The sequence below is a fragment of the Vespula pensylvanica genome, chromosome 1 (assembly GCF_014466175.1).
Source record: "Vespula pensylvanica isolate Volc-1 chromosome 1, ASM1446617v1, whole genome shotgun sequence".
Taxonomy (NCBI): domain Eukaryota; kingdom Metazoa; phylum Arthropoda; class Insecta; order Hymenoptera; family Vespidae; genus Vespula; species Vespula pensylvanica.
In genome coordinates, this window is record NC_057685.1 from 17,957,024 (window position 1) to 17,973,495 (window position 16,472).

Consider the following 16,472-nt stretch of genomic DNA (forward strand, 5'->3'; position numbering starts at 1 on the left):
CGATACAATTGATTTAGACGTAATCAGTTTCGTCCGACACAACGATCGATTACGGTAAAAACGTACAACGAGCACGTAGAATCGATTTAAAGGAGACGGCAGTCAGTCGTCACATCGGTCGTCGATCGATACTTTGACGTAATTCATGTTACAAAAGTAATTTTATTAATCGTTCGAATCGTTATATGAATCAGTCTCATTGTTCCTGGATGAAAATATTGTTAATCAAAATCTTTCTCATATAATTATAATTCAAATGAATCAAAATTTGATTAATTGCATCATATTTATAAGTATTCCTTTGCAGTGTGCTGCGAATTGGGAATATTTTTATATGATTAGAATTAACAATAAATTTATCAGATGCTGATAAATAAGATGCTAATTAGTTTTTTTTTTTTTTTTTAAGACTGAACATTAGATTTATCAATCGATAAAAATGTTTCGAGCATTTTATAAAAATCGTTTACGCGAAATTTTATCGTACGATTTCTCAAGACGCATTACGACATTTTATGTTATATAAATATATAATCTAGTTGTTTTTATAAATTTTGTTCTTCTCTAATATTCATATGTTAAATTTCTTTTAATATATTTTAATATACTGAGATAATTATTGTCTCTCTTTTAACATCGTCTACAAATTTCAAACGTGTAAATCATGTTTTAATGATTACCTTCGTATAAGTGTATCACGTTTCCAAGAACATTTCTTCCCGGTTTCTTTTATAACTTCGTGACATCGTTATAAATCAACGAAAAAAAACTCACTTCAAGTTTCCTTTATCGTCGGTTCCACGTGGAATCGTCGTTAACGAGTTCATCGAAAAACATCATTGAGTTACGTGCGGTGCTTCCTTGCAATAGTAATCAATAAAATAAAACATCTATACATGAACTATATGTATATGTTAATCGACAATTATGAAAGTAATTTAAATCATACAATATATATTAAGATGTATATATTTATTCTCACGGATTGTTATTAAAATTTGATTAATTACCAATATGAAAGAATTATTTTTATCAAAAATAAATATAAATATAAAATTATTTGAGATATTGATAATTTTCAATTACATAAAATAAATATTTTCTTTCTTCAAAAATAAATATATTTAAATATAAAATATATTTATAAATATTAAAATATAAATATTATATAAATATATTCAAATATTTTTTTAAGAATAAATATACTCACTTTTTTGTCTGTGTTCTCTTCATTACAAAAAAGAATAATTTTATTTTGCGAAAATGTGTAAAAATATCTCGTAAATTTTCATAACGAATATTACATTTTCGTTATCACCGACTGATGTATATGTATATTTAGAAATGTATGTATGTATGTATGTATATATTCGTAACATAATACGAGAAATTTTCTCGGAATAAAACGATACTTTGAAATTTGACATCATAAAACGTAATCGTCAACTTTTACCGATAAGTGAAAAAATAAAAATTATACGTTCGTTCTTTTTTAACACATTTTTTATTCATATAATTTGGAAATTGAAAGGAACGTTCAAAGTTACGTAGCTCTTTAAAGAAAGATAACAATTAGTAAATATTAATATTAGAACGGACAACGTACCTAGTTATATATGTATCTATATAAAGATACGTATCTTGTATTTGCAATTAGATAGATAGATAGATAGATAGATAGATAGATAGATAGATAGATAGATATACACACTTTGAAAAAAGCGATTAAATAAATGTGTTCTTTGTATCAATCGCCTTTCTAATATATTCTAAGTTTCAATACAGAAATAAAACGTGGAGATCGTTCCGACAATCTTTTACCTATTAAAGATTTTTCAAGTATTTTAATGATTTCAATACTCGATTGATAAACATTGCGCTAGATCATTTTTTATTTTTTTAAATAGAGAATCTGAATGAAAAATATAGAGATTGTAATATTTGTTAAATAAATAACTTTTGAAAAAAAAAGAAAAGAAAAAATTTCTCTTGGAGAATAATGAAATTATATTATACATAATTTTTATATCTATATTTAGAAAAATTGTTTTGTACTACTGTATTAAATAAATATTACTTTTGAAGTGATATCAACAATTTTTACATGAAATTGTGAAAAATAGTGTGAAACTTTTAACGACGTTATCGTCTGTGTACAAAGATATTGTTTGAAAACTTGCATAATTGAATCATTTGTTCTCTCTCTCTTTCTATTTATCTCTCTCTCTCTCTCTCTCTCTCTCTCTCTCTCTTTGTCTCTTTACATGTCTTTTCTGTACTTCAGTTTCTCTACTTGTTTCTTGATTATTCATATATCAGTCATATATCAATGATTTAACGTCTTTAATAGTAGCTATCATATTTCCTTCGTAACTTGAACGTTAAATTTATGACACAATAGCTTGTAAATAGACGAATAATTAATATAATAATTAATATTTAGTATTAATTACAATTAATATTTTAACAAATGTTTTAATCTGTCATATGTCATATATTGATTATATTTGTAAATATTTTAATAATTTGATTAAAATTATAATTATTTTTGTCTGTATCTCGATATTTTAATAATTTAATTTTATATATAATTAATATATTGTAAAATATTTTTTGAACTACAATACACATATTGCACTTATAGTCATTGCCGAAAATTTGCTTCGAAGGTCGTTGAATAATATAAAGGATGCGAAAACGCACACCTGGAACTGGTTTCATGCAGGATTTCTATTGGTTCAAAATGAAAAGAGGGTCGTAGAATAAAGAAGCACACGAGGATACACATGCACAAAAAAAAAGAAAAGAAAGAAAGAAAGAAAGAGAAACGTAGACTTCGATTTTCTTCCCTCTTAAAACCTTCGCCAGGTGTACGGTTCCTTCTTTAGAAACTAACAGAAAGGGCAGATGAAATACCCTTCTTAGTTACTTCAAAATTCTTCATCGTACGACGTTAGGAACAAAAAAAAATAAATTAAGTTAAAAATTAGAGTAGAAAATTTGTGAAAATTCACATTGGAAAATATTAAGATTCGTTAGAAATTCTGTTTAATAAACGATTCGATTATTTGATAAAGATGTTAACAACAATAAAAAGAAAGAATTAAATTTCAATATTTTACATTTAGAAAATTTAATTAGATCGTATAATAAAAGTGTTAACAAGAGAAAACAAATTACATGTATTTATTGCGTAAACCAAAAATTGTGATAGGAGATTTATCTCGAAATTTATTTATCGAATTAAAAAATATTAAGATATAAAAACGTAAGAAAGATTTATGTAATTACGTTTGATGATTGTTCTGATTAAATATGGACAAACGGATAGACGAATAAATCACATGATAGACCAGTTGAGGTTTCACTTGCGACATACTAGCTTAGACGTAATCGGAATATCCCTTTTCTTTGAGTCCGTATATACCCGCATGATATGTCCTGGAATTAAATAGAGTGACACGGGACTGCACAAGATCTTTATCACGAAGTTAGATAATTATTTTCCTATTCATTCGGAGATTCATATGAGTATTAATTCGAGTAAAAATTGAATAAAAAAAAAAAATACAGATTAGATCCTTTTTAAAAATTATGGTAATAAAGATATTTTTGTTGTAACAATCAATGTGTGTGATCTGTGTGTGTGTGCGTGTGTGAATAAATAAAGTAAAGATAGAAAAATTATTATAAAAATTATAGAATTAATCGAAAGGAATTCAGTCTGTAATTATTCTTGATTCGTCTTCAATTTTTATTCACTATGAATTGATCGTGTAGACGATAGCATTGTTCTTCATTGCAAAATACGATAAGATTGCAAATTATGATTACAATAATCAATGAATGATCGTATTAAAAATAGATAAATTATTATGAGATGTATTATTATTATTATTATGAGACGAATTTCTTTTCTTTTATTATCATTATCTCGACTTCTCTTCAATTTCTAATCACTGTGTAATTGATAATGTAAACGAAAAAATGTTTTTCATAGAAAATTATGATAATGTAGATACTTGTTTTATATGCCGATAATTATCTTGACTTTTTTTTTTCTTCTATTTTTACTCATTATAAATCGATTATGTCAATGATAGCATGTTCTTTATACTTTATAGCATTTCCTCAAACAAGTGGAACGTTCGAGAGTTTTTCTCCGAGTGACTTACTTATAAACAGATCGAGAAAGAGAACGATAAAGAAAAAGACAGATAGAGAGAAAGAGAGAGAGAGAGAGAGAGAGAGAGAATACGTCGCTAACGCAGGATATTAGATAATTAGCAATATTTCCATCATCCGCCGGCCGTTCAACTATTGTCGTCCGAGGTCAAGGCGTTATGTATGTATGTATATATGTATATATGAATATATGTATATATATATATATGTCTGTATATATGTATGTATCTGTGTATGTATATGTGCTTATCCTAAGATAACTTCTTAAATATCATTCTTCTTTATAAATACGGAACAGACATTATTTAATACGAAATTTTTTGACCTAATTGTAATCGAAGGAACATCGACATTATATATAAATATAATAAAGTAGATGAAATATTATGCGATTACTTCATTTTATTTAATAATTATTAACATTAATATATATATAATAATATATATATAATAATCTTTCTCTCTCTCTCTCTCTCTCTCTCTCTCTCTCTCTCTCTCTCTCTCTCTCTCTGTTAAATATATTAATCTTTATTTGATAATAATTATTATTTGAAATAATTTAAGATGTTGATTTTGATTAGTTAATAATCTTCCAAAAAAGAAAAAGGAAAAAGAAAAATTAATTAAACGCGATTAGGATTATGATTAACAGATAAATTCAATGTCGAATAAATAAAATTAATCGAAATAAAACATCGATTTATTATATCGAATCTATGAATATTATTAGAGAAAAAAATCGTAAAAATACTAACGTAGCAGTTGTATACACGTGATCGAAAGAAACATAATCCCGAGACGTTGCTGCTTGTACGTGGGATATCCGTGTGTTAGTGACGTCACGAATCAATACCGGACTCGGAGGCTGGGTCCATCCTACGTCACTGATGACATAACTGAGTCTAGGGGTGGGGAGAACTCTGAAATATAGATAACACGTTGTCCTGAATTACGCCTACGCTCTTTCCCTCTCTCTTTCTCTCTCTCTCTCTCTCTCTCTCTCTCTCTCTCTCTCTCTCTGTCTATCTGTCTATCTTTCTATCTCTATCTCTACCTCTATCTCACTCTTTCTCTCTTTCGTACGCATTTATTGAAATTTTTCTTAAATTTACAAAGTTTATATTAACATTTAAAAAAATTCTTTGGAAATCATTTTTATTCGTATACGTATGTATATCAAAATTTTTTTCACCCACACATATACAAGCAGATACATCCACCATACGATATAATATAGATTTACAAATGGCGAAACAAATCGAGATTAATCTATTTTTAATTTATTGTGAAATATATGTATATATGTAATAAATTTTGATATAAATATATCGAGTAATTCTACGTTTCTTTAAACTTTGAATATCGATATAAATAATAAAAACTATATTATTTTGCATACTATGACATACTTATATTTATACAGAATTTCTTTCATTTGATCGAACACGATCCAATTTCTATTTTATACATTGATCGATGATCGAATAAGTAACACAAATGACGATCTCAATGGATCGATAAAAATATATTGCAAATACATAAATGTTAATCTTCTGATTTTGTTGTTTTTCTTTTTATCAAAATTCACCTTTCACAGCTTGATACTCGTTAGAAAATGTCAGTGATGACGATAATGAGGACGACGATGACATGTAAATTAAAATAAAACGGCTCGCAACGATAGATTATTCCGTATATATTATCGTTGCAAACCGTTTGTTAGATCTCTGAAGATATAGATAAAAGGAAATTCATAATTTATGGTGAACTATATAAATTGCTCGATACTCTCTTGCACGACATTTATTCGTCCAGAGGAAATCCAGTCTCGCATCTCGTATGAAGCGTTAATTGACGATTATCACTCGTTTATCTAACATAATCGTTTCGAACACGTGAAAGTAAACGAGGCTTCGACTGTTTGACGTATGTACATATGTACGTATATGTTGGACTTTCGATTTTATGAGAAAATAAAAGAAGACAGGGAACGAGGGAGAAAGAGATAAAGATAGAGGTAGTAATAGAGAAAGAGAGAGAGACTTTTTTACTTTTTCTTTTTTATCTTTTTTCTTTTTTTTTCTAATTTTTACGACTCGTTAATAACATATTACAAAAGATAAGAACGCAGTATCTCGATTTATTACGAGGTACCCACCGTAAGAATATGTAGTTTCCTTTACAAGAACATGCCAATCTTCCAATTTAAAGTTAAGATTATGCTCACTCGCCGTTATAACTGGTAATTACCCTTTTGCCGTTTACACGTTAATTCCATTCATATTTGAATGAAACTACAACGTTAGAAAATCTTTTCTTAACGAGGTTCGTTAAAAAAGAAATATCCAAATAGGATATTTGATCAAAGGTATCGATCAAAAATTGACGAAGCGAATTTTATATATTAGTTAATGAAATTAATGAAAAATTATTAATAGAAAAATTATTCTTATAACTAATAATTTTATAAATATATAATAAAAATAAAAATAAAACGTGCAATACAAATTGGGTAAAAGTTTTTTCTTTGCTTGTGGTATTACAATCTGAGAGAAACATTAGTCTAAAAAAATATCGAAAATGTAATTGATATTTAAAATCACCTAAGAACTTTTGGCCCGCTTCTATATTATATATTCTAAACGAAACAATTAATTATTAGAAAGACTAAATCTTTCGTAAAAAAAGAGTCGATCTACATTTTTAAAAATGATCGATTATAATACATTATCAAAAATGATCGATTTTAAATAAATAAAAAAATAACAATATATAAAAGTGTATTATAATTGATCTATACTTACACATGCGCGCGCACGCATGCACATAAAACTGCACTACCGAGTATACATAATATAATCTTTTCTTCTTGACCGACCAAGTTTCTACCGTCGGTAAATCAGTTCTCTCTTCACATCGTGCGAGTAGATCTATGAAAATATATAAATATTATATAAAAATATATTTTTTTATTAACAAACGTTCTGTCGAAGAACGAAGAGAATCCAATAGAAAAAAAAAAAAATCGATGACTGTGTTTATTTAATTGATGTAAAATTTATATATGTATTACTCTAGCACAATTAAACAATATACGACGTACACGTAGTATAATAAATTAATATTTAAACAAAAGTACATTGCTCGTAAGACGCGTTAAAAATAAAATAATTTTAATTTATTATTTGAATGACAAAGCTAAGAAAAGGGAAAAACCATTTGGTTAAAAACTAACCTATAATCGTGTGTAAACATATAACAATTTTTGCTATCTTTTATATATGTAGATATGATATATATTGCACTGCAAATAATATAGATTTATTAAATCTTACAGTGTGTAAGCTGCATATATGTGTGTGTGTTGTTCTTGAAAATTATAATTTATATTAATACATATTTATATATATAAATGCTTATACAGTAGGTACAGCCAACGATGCTTACTCGACGGAATCCAAAAGAATACTGAGTCAACAGATATTAAAGTCACTCAAGTTCTCATACTTGTTTATCTTACATAAAGTTTATCATATTTTTACTGTACTCATAAAGTTTATTATACTTTTATTGGTTACTATTATTTAGAAATCATATTCTACGTGACTTTTTTTTATTTTACTCAATTCACACACATTCTTATATATGTTGTGCTCATGAAATATAAATAAAAGATTAATCACAGATCCTTAATTAAATATAATAAAAAACCATTTGTACAAACGAAAATAATTTTACCTACGAAATGTTTCGACATCGAAATTTATAATTTAAATTTAAACAATCCTACCGTATCAATTAATTGTAATTATTCAGATATTAACGTTTCATATACTTGTTAATGAATATATACGAATACGAGAATAATAATTTTATCTACGAACTATTTCGACATTGAAATTTACAATTTAAATTTAAACAATCCTACAGAATTAATTAATTGTAATTATTCAGATATTACCGTTTCATATACTTGTTAATAAATATATATATAATCATCGATTTGAAAAGATTAATTGTAAAACATTGATTTGAATAGATTTTGAAGATTACTGGGACAATTTTATTAATATTGAAATATTTTACATAGTATTAAAGCTGATAAGAGACCGTAAATGAATAATTTTTTTCTACTCTATAGACGTATTTAAAGCTCATAAAGAAAAATTTAATTTATAATAGAGCATTATATACCTAATTATATTTCAACATTGCACGAATAATACTACATTCATATCAATAAAATATAATCTTCTGTTATATTTAGATTTACATTCACTTATAGACTTATATAGTCTTATTTAGCAAGATCGACGTAGGAAATATATTTAAAAAGGTGTTTTTTTAAGAATATAGGAATCTTTGACTAAAACTTAAAGATTTAGGCATTAATATTAGATCATTTTTAAATGTCTATATATGGCAATATATACGTACGTGAAAGTACGCAGAGGTACTAAATGAAAATGAAAAGTATAAATAAGTATCACATTAAGTTCACTGTCACTGATTTGTAAACGCTTCTCACACATTTTGTACATAATTAATTGAATAATAACAGTGATAGTGCCAATAGAAACATTTAGCTTCTTTCTTCTTGTACTTTAAATTATCTGACTTGTACATGTCAAAATTTGCCCTTTAAGATTCTTTTAGATATTTATAATTCCATCTTTTCTCTCTTCTTTCTTGTTCTTTTTTTTTCCTTTTCCTTTTTCTTTTTTTTTTCCTTTTTTCTTCTTTTTTTTGTTTCTTTTTTTTTTTACTAACGTATCTTAAAATTTAATTTTTTAAATTTCTGTAGGACCTGGTTTAGCTTGTGTTCTGCGACGGGCTAATTCTGACAAAACAACAGGCCCAATATGAGGTGATCTTGGACTACTTGACATAGCTCTGTAGGTCGCTGCAACGGCCATCTATAAAATTTCAATATATGAAATAAAATGAACATAAACCGCAAAACAGCATCAAGTAGGCTTGATTTCGATCTACAATTTATTTAAAAGATACCTTCAAACTATGTGGATCTGTACTGATATCAGGTAACATTTTTTGTGGAAGATGATGACGATTTGCAACCCAAGGATATTTTAAAATTAAAGCTGCTGTAGGCCTACGATTAGGATCAACGTGTAACATCCTCTTGACCAATTCTTTGGCTTCCACTGATATTTGACACCAGACTCCACTTTCTACATCTATATATCCGGGTCCAATATGATCAAGTATATCGGTTGCACTATCTCCTGGACTGTTTCGGAAAGGGGTGTATCTGCAGACAAATATTACATACAATACTTTTGACTTTATATGTTGTTATTATGTGATAAATATTTCCAAATTAATCAATCTCATACCCGGCTAACATAATATATAGTAAGACACCTAAAGACCAAATATCACAAGCTGTATCATATCCTTGCCGTTTCAATACTTCAGGTGCAACAAAATTGGCTGTATAACACGGTGTCATTAATAAACCATTTTCTGCACGTAACTGTTTAGCAAATCCAAGATCACATATACATAATGTACTTGGATCCCCACCAGGTTTGGAAAATAATATATTTGATGGTTTCAAATCACGATGGACTACCTGAAAACATTTGACACTCGGATTATAAATACCTATTATTAATACAAATACTTAGAGACGGAACGGTATAAATGCTTACTCCATTTTCATGTAAATAATGAACTACACTAGTAATCGTGTATATCACCTCGGCAGCTTCCCTTTCTGTAAAATTACGTCTTTGTAACAATCGATCAAGAAGTTCTCCACCTCGCAAAAGTTCTAACACAAGATAAACTCGTCTATCGTCTTCGTGTACGGTTCTTAAAGATACGATATGTGGATGCCTTCCGTATCGTAACAGGATTTCTATTTCTTCCGAAGGATCTCGTTTTGCTTTTTCTATCACCTATTTTACGACCAATCTTAATTACGTACAATAAATATAAAATTTAATAATTATAAAATATGAAATTTCTCGTTATATATTTATTTATATGTATATAAATTACCTTAATAGCATACTCAGTTTTAGTTGCCTTATGAACTGCAAGGTAAACGGTACTATAAGTTCCTTTACCTATTTCCTGCTTAAATTCATATTCATCAGTTACTAGAATAGGATTGACATAAGCTGGGAAAGTACTGCTAATACTATCACAGTTTTTGTACTCTGGAGTTTTTGTATGATCTTCTAGTAAACAAGGTGCAACAAAGCTAAACCCACGAAACAATTCATGAGCATTTGCGCTAGGAGGTACACCAGGAGAATCTAAAAAAATAATATCTTTTGAAATACAAAATATATATTTGGGTGATTCTTTCAGCTAATCAACAATTTCAAACATTAACATAAAAAAAAAAAAAGAAGAAAAAGAAAAAAGATTGTACGTTATTACCCTTAGGTGTTTTACATGTAAATTCACTATCAAAATAAAATGCATCATCTTCTTGACTAACGGCTGGTTTGAAAGGCGGTCTTATCTTTTTCCTATAAAGAGCATCCCAATCAATGGTTCCAAAAAAGACGTGGTTTTTTATTTCCTCTACACTACCTAAGCGAATGTATGAAAACTAATCAAATAGAATATTCGCACAAGATATAAATGTATTTTCATTTAAATATTTAGACATTACCAGATCCAAGTCTATTTGCTGGATTTCTTTTAAATAATACTCGTAATAATGCTCGGGCTTCCAGTGAAATATTAGAAGGCATGGTAAGTTTTGCTTTTAATATTTGAGTCATAGTTTCTTTTCTATTCGCTCCTTGGAATGGAAGTGCACCCGTCAACATCTCAAACTGAAAATTACTATTTACTTAAAAAATAAGATATAAATAAATTTAAATGTTTTTTTTTAGAAAACTTTTATAGTAACTAACCATGAGGATACCAAAACTCCACCAATCTGCAGCATAAGAATGCCCTTTTCGATTAACAATTTCCGGTGCCATATATTCGATTGTACCACAAAATGAATATGCTTTAGAATTATCCAATGATTGTTTACTTAATCCAAAATCAGTTAAAGAAATATGCCCTTCAGTGTCCAATAAAATACTGCAAAAAATAAAATCAAAAATAAATGAAATGGTATTTTCAAAATGTGATACCGCTTAACTTTAACGAAATACAAACTTTTCTGGCTTTAAATCGCGATATATTATACCAAGTTTGTGTATATGATCCAATGCAAGTGCAAGTTCAGCAAGATAAAATTTTACATCCTCTTCTGTGAACATGACCTGGAAATTTATTTCTAAAATAGTACCAATTCCAATCTCTATCAAAAAAACATGGTATTGAAGAGTACATATATGATATTTGTTACCAATCAAGATATATTAAATATTTGTCTGATTATTATGTGCATATATACAATTGAATAAATTGTGCAACGACAAAAAGATATTCATCGATAAAAATGAAAATTGAATGAAAAGTAATCATACAAGTTGTATCTAGTTAGCTTGTTCAATAACCTCTTTGGATAGTCTTGTAAAAAGATCACCACCCCTTAGGAAGTCTAAGATCAAGTACAGTTTGCCCTCTGTCTGGAATGCATAGTGTAGTCGAACAATGAATGGATGCTCCACATCCACCAATATATTTCTTTCCATTTTTGTTCTTACTCTGTCTCTAACTAAGGTACCATGATCATAATTAGACTGAACAATAATGAAGGAGATATTAACTTTTTAATTATAAAAAAATACCTTTCAAAGTCGCCTTTTTAAGGACCTTCATAGCATATAGCGTGCCGCTATCCTTTCCCACAACTTTCCGTACCAAAAATACCTAACCAAATATAATCAATTACAAAAGAAAAGAAAATAAAAAGAAATAATAAAAAATAACGTATAAAAGATCGAATCGTATTTTACCTTGCCAAAAGAGCCTTGACCTAGTACTTTCAATAGTTCAAAATGAGATGGATCTGCCTTTTCATGACCATCTCGAACCACCTCCCGTACCTCTATTTCATGGGACTCCGAACATCCATTTGAGTGCGACTCAATAATGTTTCCTTGAGTAATCATTGTTTCTTCCTGGTTCTCATCTGATAGAATTTCTAATCCTTGCTAAAAGAACAAAATTATATCGTTGGCACAGCTTGTAATTTAAATATATATAGATACATATTGTTGTCTCGTAAAAATAAATATTTTCTAAGATCATCATACATGATCGATATAAGCTAATACGTAATCGAATTAAAATATGTTTAACAGTTTATCGAGTAATAAACGGAATAAATTATTTTACCTTTTCATTTACATGTTGTTCAGTCCAAGGAACCGTCAGATTCGCTAACGGCATTATATTCGCATTTATTTCCAAGGTCGTATAAGATAAAACAAAATAGTTATAGTAATGTCACTATACCGTTGCAACATTTAGTAAGCTATTAAAAATTAATATTTGGCCCGTATACTCTGTATAAACAACTAAAAAAATTTTTCCGCACATTCGCGGTTAGACTAAGGAACGCATGTATGTATATGGTTTACGCGATAAGTATCGACCACAGATAACGAATTAACGCGAAGGCTTTTAGACGGGACTCTTGATTTAAACCGGAAGCTAGGTCTAGAGAAAAAGCGATAACGATAGCTCATGATTTAAATACAATCTTCTACCATCCGTTCATTAGTATTAATTAAATACATCCGCTAATTACAAAGCGTACAAAGATATTTCATTGTTGCAAATGAACTCGCCCCTCTCCTCTCCCCACCCCTCCCCACTACGTCACTACTTCCCCTCTTTCCAATAATGGATCGTCTTTACACAATGTACGTTTTGAATCGACAAAAGATTGCTACGATATAACTAAAGATCATTTACACATGTGTGCTTATATTTTATAAAATGTTTTAACACTAATAAAAACAAATAACACGTATAATTCGAACCGAATACATTCGTCGAGGAAATAAATCTCATGCGAAAGGATTCAGATTAGTTTTCGTTGTTTATTTGTATATTACTAATATTACTGACTGGCGCCATATTTCATACGAAATTAATAAAACATCAGCGCCGCGTGGTGGTGTGACGTCGAACTACCAAACTCGTAACTAAAGGATAAATCTATTCAAATTTCAATAGTATATGCAATAACTTCATTCGGTAAGAGTATACAACAGGTATATATCGACGTATTATCCATTTATTCATATTACTTTCATATTTTATTTAATTATGGACATAACAGAATAATTGTTCTCTTTCTTGGATTATTCTTCAAGGATTCGCAGATGGTATCGAAACATTTTGAAAAATTATTTCAAAATAAAAAGCAAAAAGTTCTAATTCTACTCATCTTTCGAATACAATTAGTATCCTTACATGTGTTACTTATATAAAATTTTTTGTATTGATTCAACTTCTGCCTCGATGGTTGATAATGATTTTTTTTTTTCTTTTTTACTTTATCTGTATAGATTTGGAAGAACTCATAAATGATATAATTTAAGCAGATAAATTTCAATTTAAAGGCAGTTTTAAATTTCCAGTAATTTTTATATCAAACTCTGTAAATAAGTAATGTTTTATTCTGATTATCTTTTGTTTAAAAAATTTGCATGACTATTAAGAGTCATGTATTAACATATTTTACTTTACATAAAAATGTATGAACTTGATAATTATCGTACAACATTTATAGAAAGGTTGTAGGCTAAGATACATCATTTTTTTGTAACAACTTTTTAGCCTTCAAACGTGTGCAAAAATTCAACAATAAATCATGTATCATATCTTTATCTTCGCTATAACTCGTGTGCCATAATATACATTTGTGAGGCCAATGAGATCATGGCAAGTTAAGAATTCTCACAAAGATGGGACTTATACGAACCTTTTTTTTTCTGTAAAATATCTGTTCATTTAAACAGCAACCTGTAACAGACCAATTATTCTTCACTGGAAGGAGGTTAAGAGTAGATACTTTTAAATATATAACATGGAGTATGATAGTACTTTTATACATTATACAAACACATACTATCATACTCCAAGAAAATGTAACATAGCTACATGCAAAACAGAAAATAAATAATTGATAAGACAAATGTAAATTATACGTAAGTATATATAATATATATGTGTGTTTGGCAAACCTGTACGGATACCCTTGAGCCTTGTTCTTAAATATGGATAAAAGAAGGCTAAAGAAAATGGCAACTAATCCAAAGCCTATCACAGCAAATATTCTTCGTTTTTTAACATCACCTTTCCTTGTTGCAGCTTCGGTCATTAGAATCATTCCTAATATCACTGCTCCATCTTATTACTTTTGTTAAGGTATATTATGCTTAACAATTGATTTATTATATTTACTAAATTAAAAGGATACTCAAAACCATAACAATATAAGTTTCTAACACAAATTGACCTTGGGACGATCCATGAATATATGCCATATTTCCATTAGCTGATTTGTGGATAAATGGAGGTCCTCTGATATGATTCCACATTTGTCCTGATATCATTATAAGAGTGAAAAACTATAAGAAGATCAATTTTAATGAAATTAATCGTTGTTTTAAAATTTTAAAGAAAAAGAAAACAAGTTTACCAATGCACTAAGAGCCCAAATTGTTTTATTACAAAATAAATCTAAATTATTACGCCTAACATATAGGAATACTCCGATCAGAGTCAAAAACATCATCAAAGTTATTACGCTAGAGTAATTTGGTGGCCTGAAGATGTTTATCTATAAAAAATAATTGTTTTTAATGAATGTTTTATTACACAAGCTTATTAGAAATATTTACCTGAATATCAGTACGTTCTGATATCCACTTTGCTATTGCTTCTGCAGCAAAACCAACTCTTTGTATGTCCATAGTATCCGCTGGTTTTGGTTTACCTTTCGCTGGAAAATGTATATATACTGGAGCAGTATTCAATCTCATCTGAAAGAAGATAGTTTTGTATCTTTTTGTATTGAAGATATTTTAGAAACTGATTACTGCATATATATGTATATATTTAATACCATTTGAAAAACGTCTGATCCTTCGTCGAAATCTACAGATGCGAAAAACAACTTGTTCGAATAAGACTGAGAATACCGGAATGAATTTGCAACTATTATAAATTCGTCATTCGCATGTCTGAAAAAAAAAGAAAGTAATTAAAAAGAGTTATTACTAAATATCATTATTTTATTACCTGCAAATTTGACACTGCCTTTGTGGCGCCATAGCAGTGAACATTACGATAACAGAATAATTTCTTGGAGTATTTTTAACAAACTCCTTAAATTTTGCTCCGTTAAACTTAATTATAGGTCTCCTAATGGTCATTTCTGTCAACTGGTGTACACGTTCGGCTAATGAGGAACTTTGACTCTAGAAAATATATATAGATTGATCAGTTTCCAGGTTATAAAGAGAATATACTAATATTACAATTTATCTTTTTAATTCGAGTTAAACTATAACATAAGAAAAAATTAATAGAAAATTAATGAACATAAAAGAAGTTTCATTGAAATTGTACAGTCAATTAGAATAGATTTTGAGGGATGACATGAATCTGACATTTCAAAATAGTACGACAATTTCTTTGAACTTATCGACGAAATTATTTCCTAAATACTCACATTTTTCGTTCTATATTGACAGCTAACATAAGATAAACTCATGAGCACAATCCCCAGGAATGTAATATAATATTTCGACTTCATTTTAATAGATTTTGGCAAGATAATCTATCAGAAAAAGCAGTAACAGCTATCTCTATCGGAGCACGCTACTGGAATAACCATATATATAACATACTGCAAATGCGGATTGGTCTGAACGTTACTACGTGGCACTTGACGTCTACACGTTTTATGCAACACAAATTTATTACACTATTCAAAATTAAACGACGATGTAACGATCCTGTGTAAAAGTTCAATGCGCACCAACAACGTTGGGAAAAAGGAGAAAGGAATAGAAAAAAATCGAATTCCTTGTACGAATATTTTTTTAATTAATTTTATTCGATAGATGATGTAAGTCATATCGCGAAAAAATTTTCTTCGGATAACACTTTGAATAACTTATTAAATAAACGCTACATATCGTAGATTTTATTAGAAGACAAAAATAGTTTCGATATCTACGTTTAATATTATTCGGGGAGGGGGAAAAAAAAAGAAAAAGAAAAAAAAGAAACAAAGGAAACAAAGAAAGAAATCTAAAAAAATAAATTATTGTGCCTGACAATGCTCGTGGCGATAAAACATATATATACATTACTGTTAA

At 28.4% G+C, this 16,472-nt stretch overlaps 2 protein-coding genes and 1 long non-coding RNA gene across 4 annotated transcripts; all 3 read right to left on the reverse strand.

Annotated features, from left to right (window-relative positions):
- Positions 1–3,302: 3,302 nt before the first annotated feature.
- On the reverse strand, positions 3,303–7,107 carry LOC122631096. Its single transcript, XR_006327617.1, has 3 exons — positions 6,990–7,107; positions 4,941–5,105; positions 3,303–3,441 (listed from the first exon to the last, which is right to left on the reverse strand). It is a non-coding gene; the product is annotated as an uncharacterized LOC122631096 (long non-coding RNA).
- Positions 7,108–8,225: 1,118 nt separating this feature from the next.
- On the reverse strand, positions 8,226–12,942 carry LOC122627414 (ribosomal protein S6 kinase 2 beta). Of its 2 annotated transcripts, none has more exons than XM_043808526.1 (13): positions 12,469–12,942; positions 12,087–12,284; positions 11,919–12,000; positions 11,685–11,845; positions 11,341–11,447; positions 11,085–11,262; positions 10,838–11,003; positions 10,615–10,755; positions 10,213–10,472; positions 9,861–10,109; positions 9,543–9,781; positions 9,196–9,457; positions 8,226–9,101 (listed from the first exon to the last, which is right to left on the reverse strand). In XM_043808526.1, exons 1-13 carry the CDS (start codon positions 12,520–12,522, stop codon positions 8,976–8,978), a joined length of 2,223 nt encoding a protein of 740 aa, XP_043664461.1. In that variant the 5' UTR covers positions 12,523–12,942; the 3' UTR covers positions 8,226–8,975. The 2 variants fall into 2 exon arrangements, with proteins under 2 accessions (XP_043664461.1, XP_043664458.1); XM_043808523.1 differs by having other exon boundaries at positions 10,600–10,755; positions 12,469–12,939.
- A 415-nt stretch (positions 12,943–13,357) lies between these two features.
- On the reverse strand, positions 13,358–16,013 carry LOC122627437 (tumor suppressor candidate 3). Its single transcript, XM_043808527.1, has 8 exons — positions 15,821–16,013; positions 15,388–15,566; positions 15,212–15,329; positions 14,988–15,128; positions 14,786–14,926; positions 14,564–14,714; positions 14,328–14,493; positions 13,358–14,106 (listed from the first exon to the last, which is right to left on the reverse strand). The coding sequence occupies exons 1-8, from the start codon at positions 15,902–15,904 to the stop codon at positions 14,091–14,093; spliced, it is 996 nt and encodes a 331-aa protein (XP_043664462.1). The 5' UTR covers positions 15,905–16,013; the 3' UTR covers positions 13,358–14,090.
- Between the last annotated feature and the right edge of the window lie 459 nt (positions 16,014–16,472).

Bases quoted from the DNA above. Each gene is read 5' to 3' on its own strand.
- LOC122627414 (XM_043808523.1), bottom strand. From the start codon at position 12,522: ATGCCGTTAGCGAATCTGACGGTTCCTTGGACTGAACAACATGTAAAT. The intron at 12,001-12,086 runs GTAAAATACGAT...ATATTTGGTTAG, and splicing joins GTCAAGGCTCTTTTGGCAAG to GTATTTTTGGTACGGAAAGT. The intron at 11,846-11,918 runs GTATTTTTTTAT...ATGGTACCTTAG, and splicing joins TAAAAAGGCGACTTTGAAAG to TTAGAGACAGAGTAAGAACA.
- LOC122627437 (XM_043808527.1), bottom strand. From the start codon at position 15,904: ATGAAGTCGAAATATTATATTACATTCCTGGGGATTGTGCTCATGAGT. The intron at 15,567-15,820 runs GTGAGTATTTAG...TATATTTTCTAG, and splicing joins GTCAATATAGAACGAAAAAT to AGTCAAAGTTCCTCATTAGC. The intron at 14,715-14,785 runs GTAAACTTGTTT...ATCTTCTTATAG, and splicing joins TTTGGGCTCTTAGTGCATTG to TTTTTCACTCTTATAATGAT.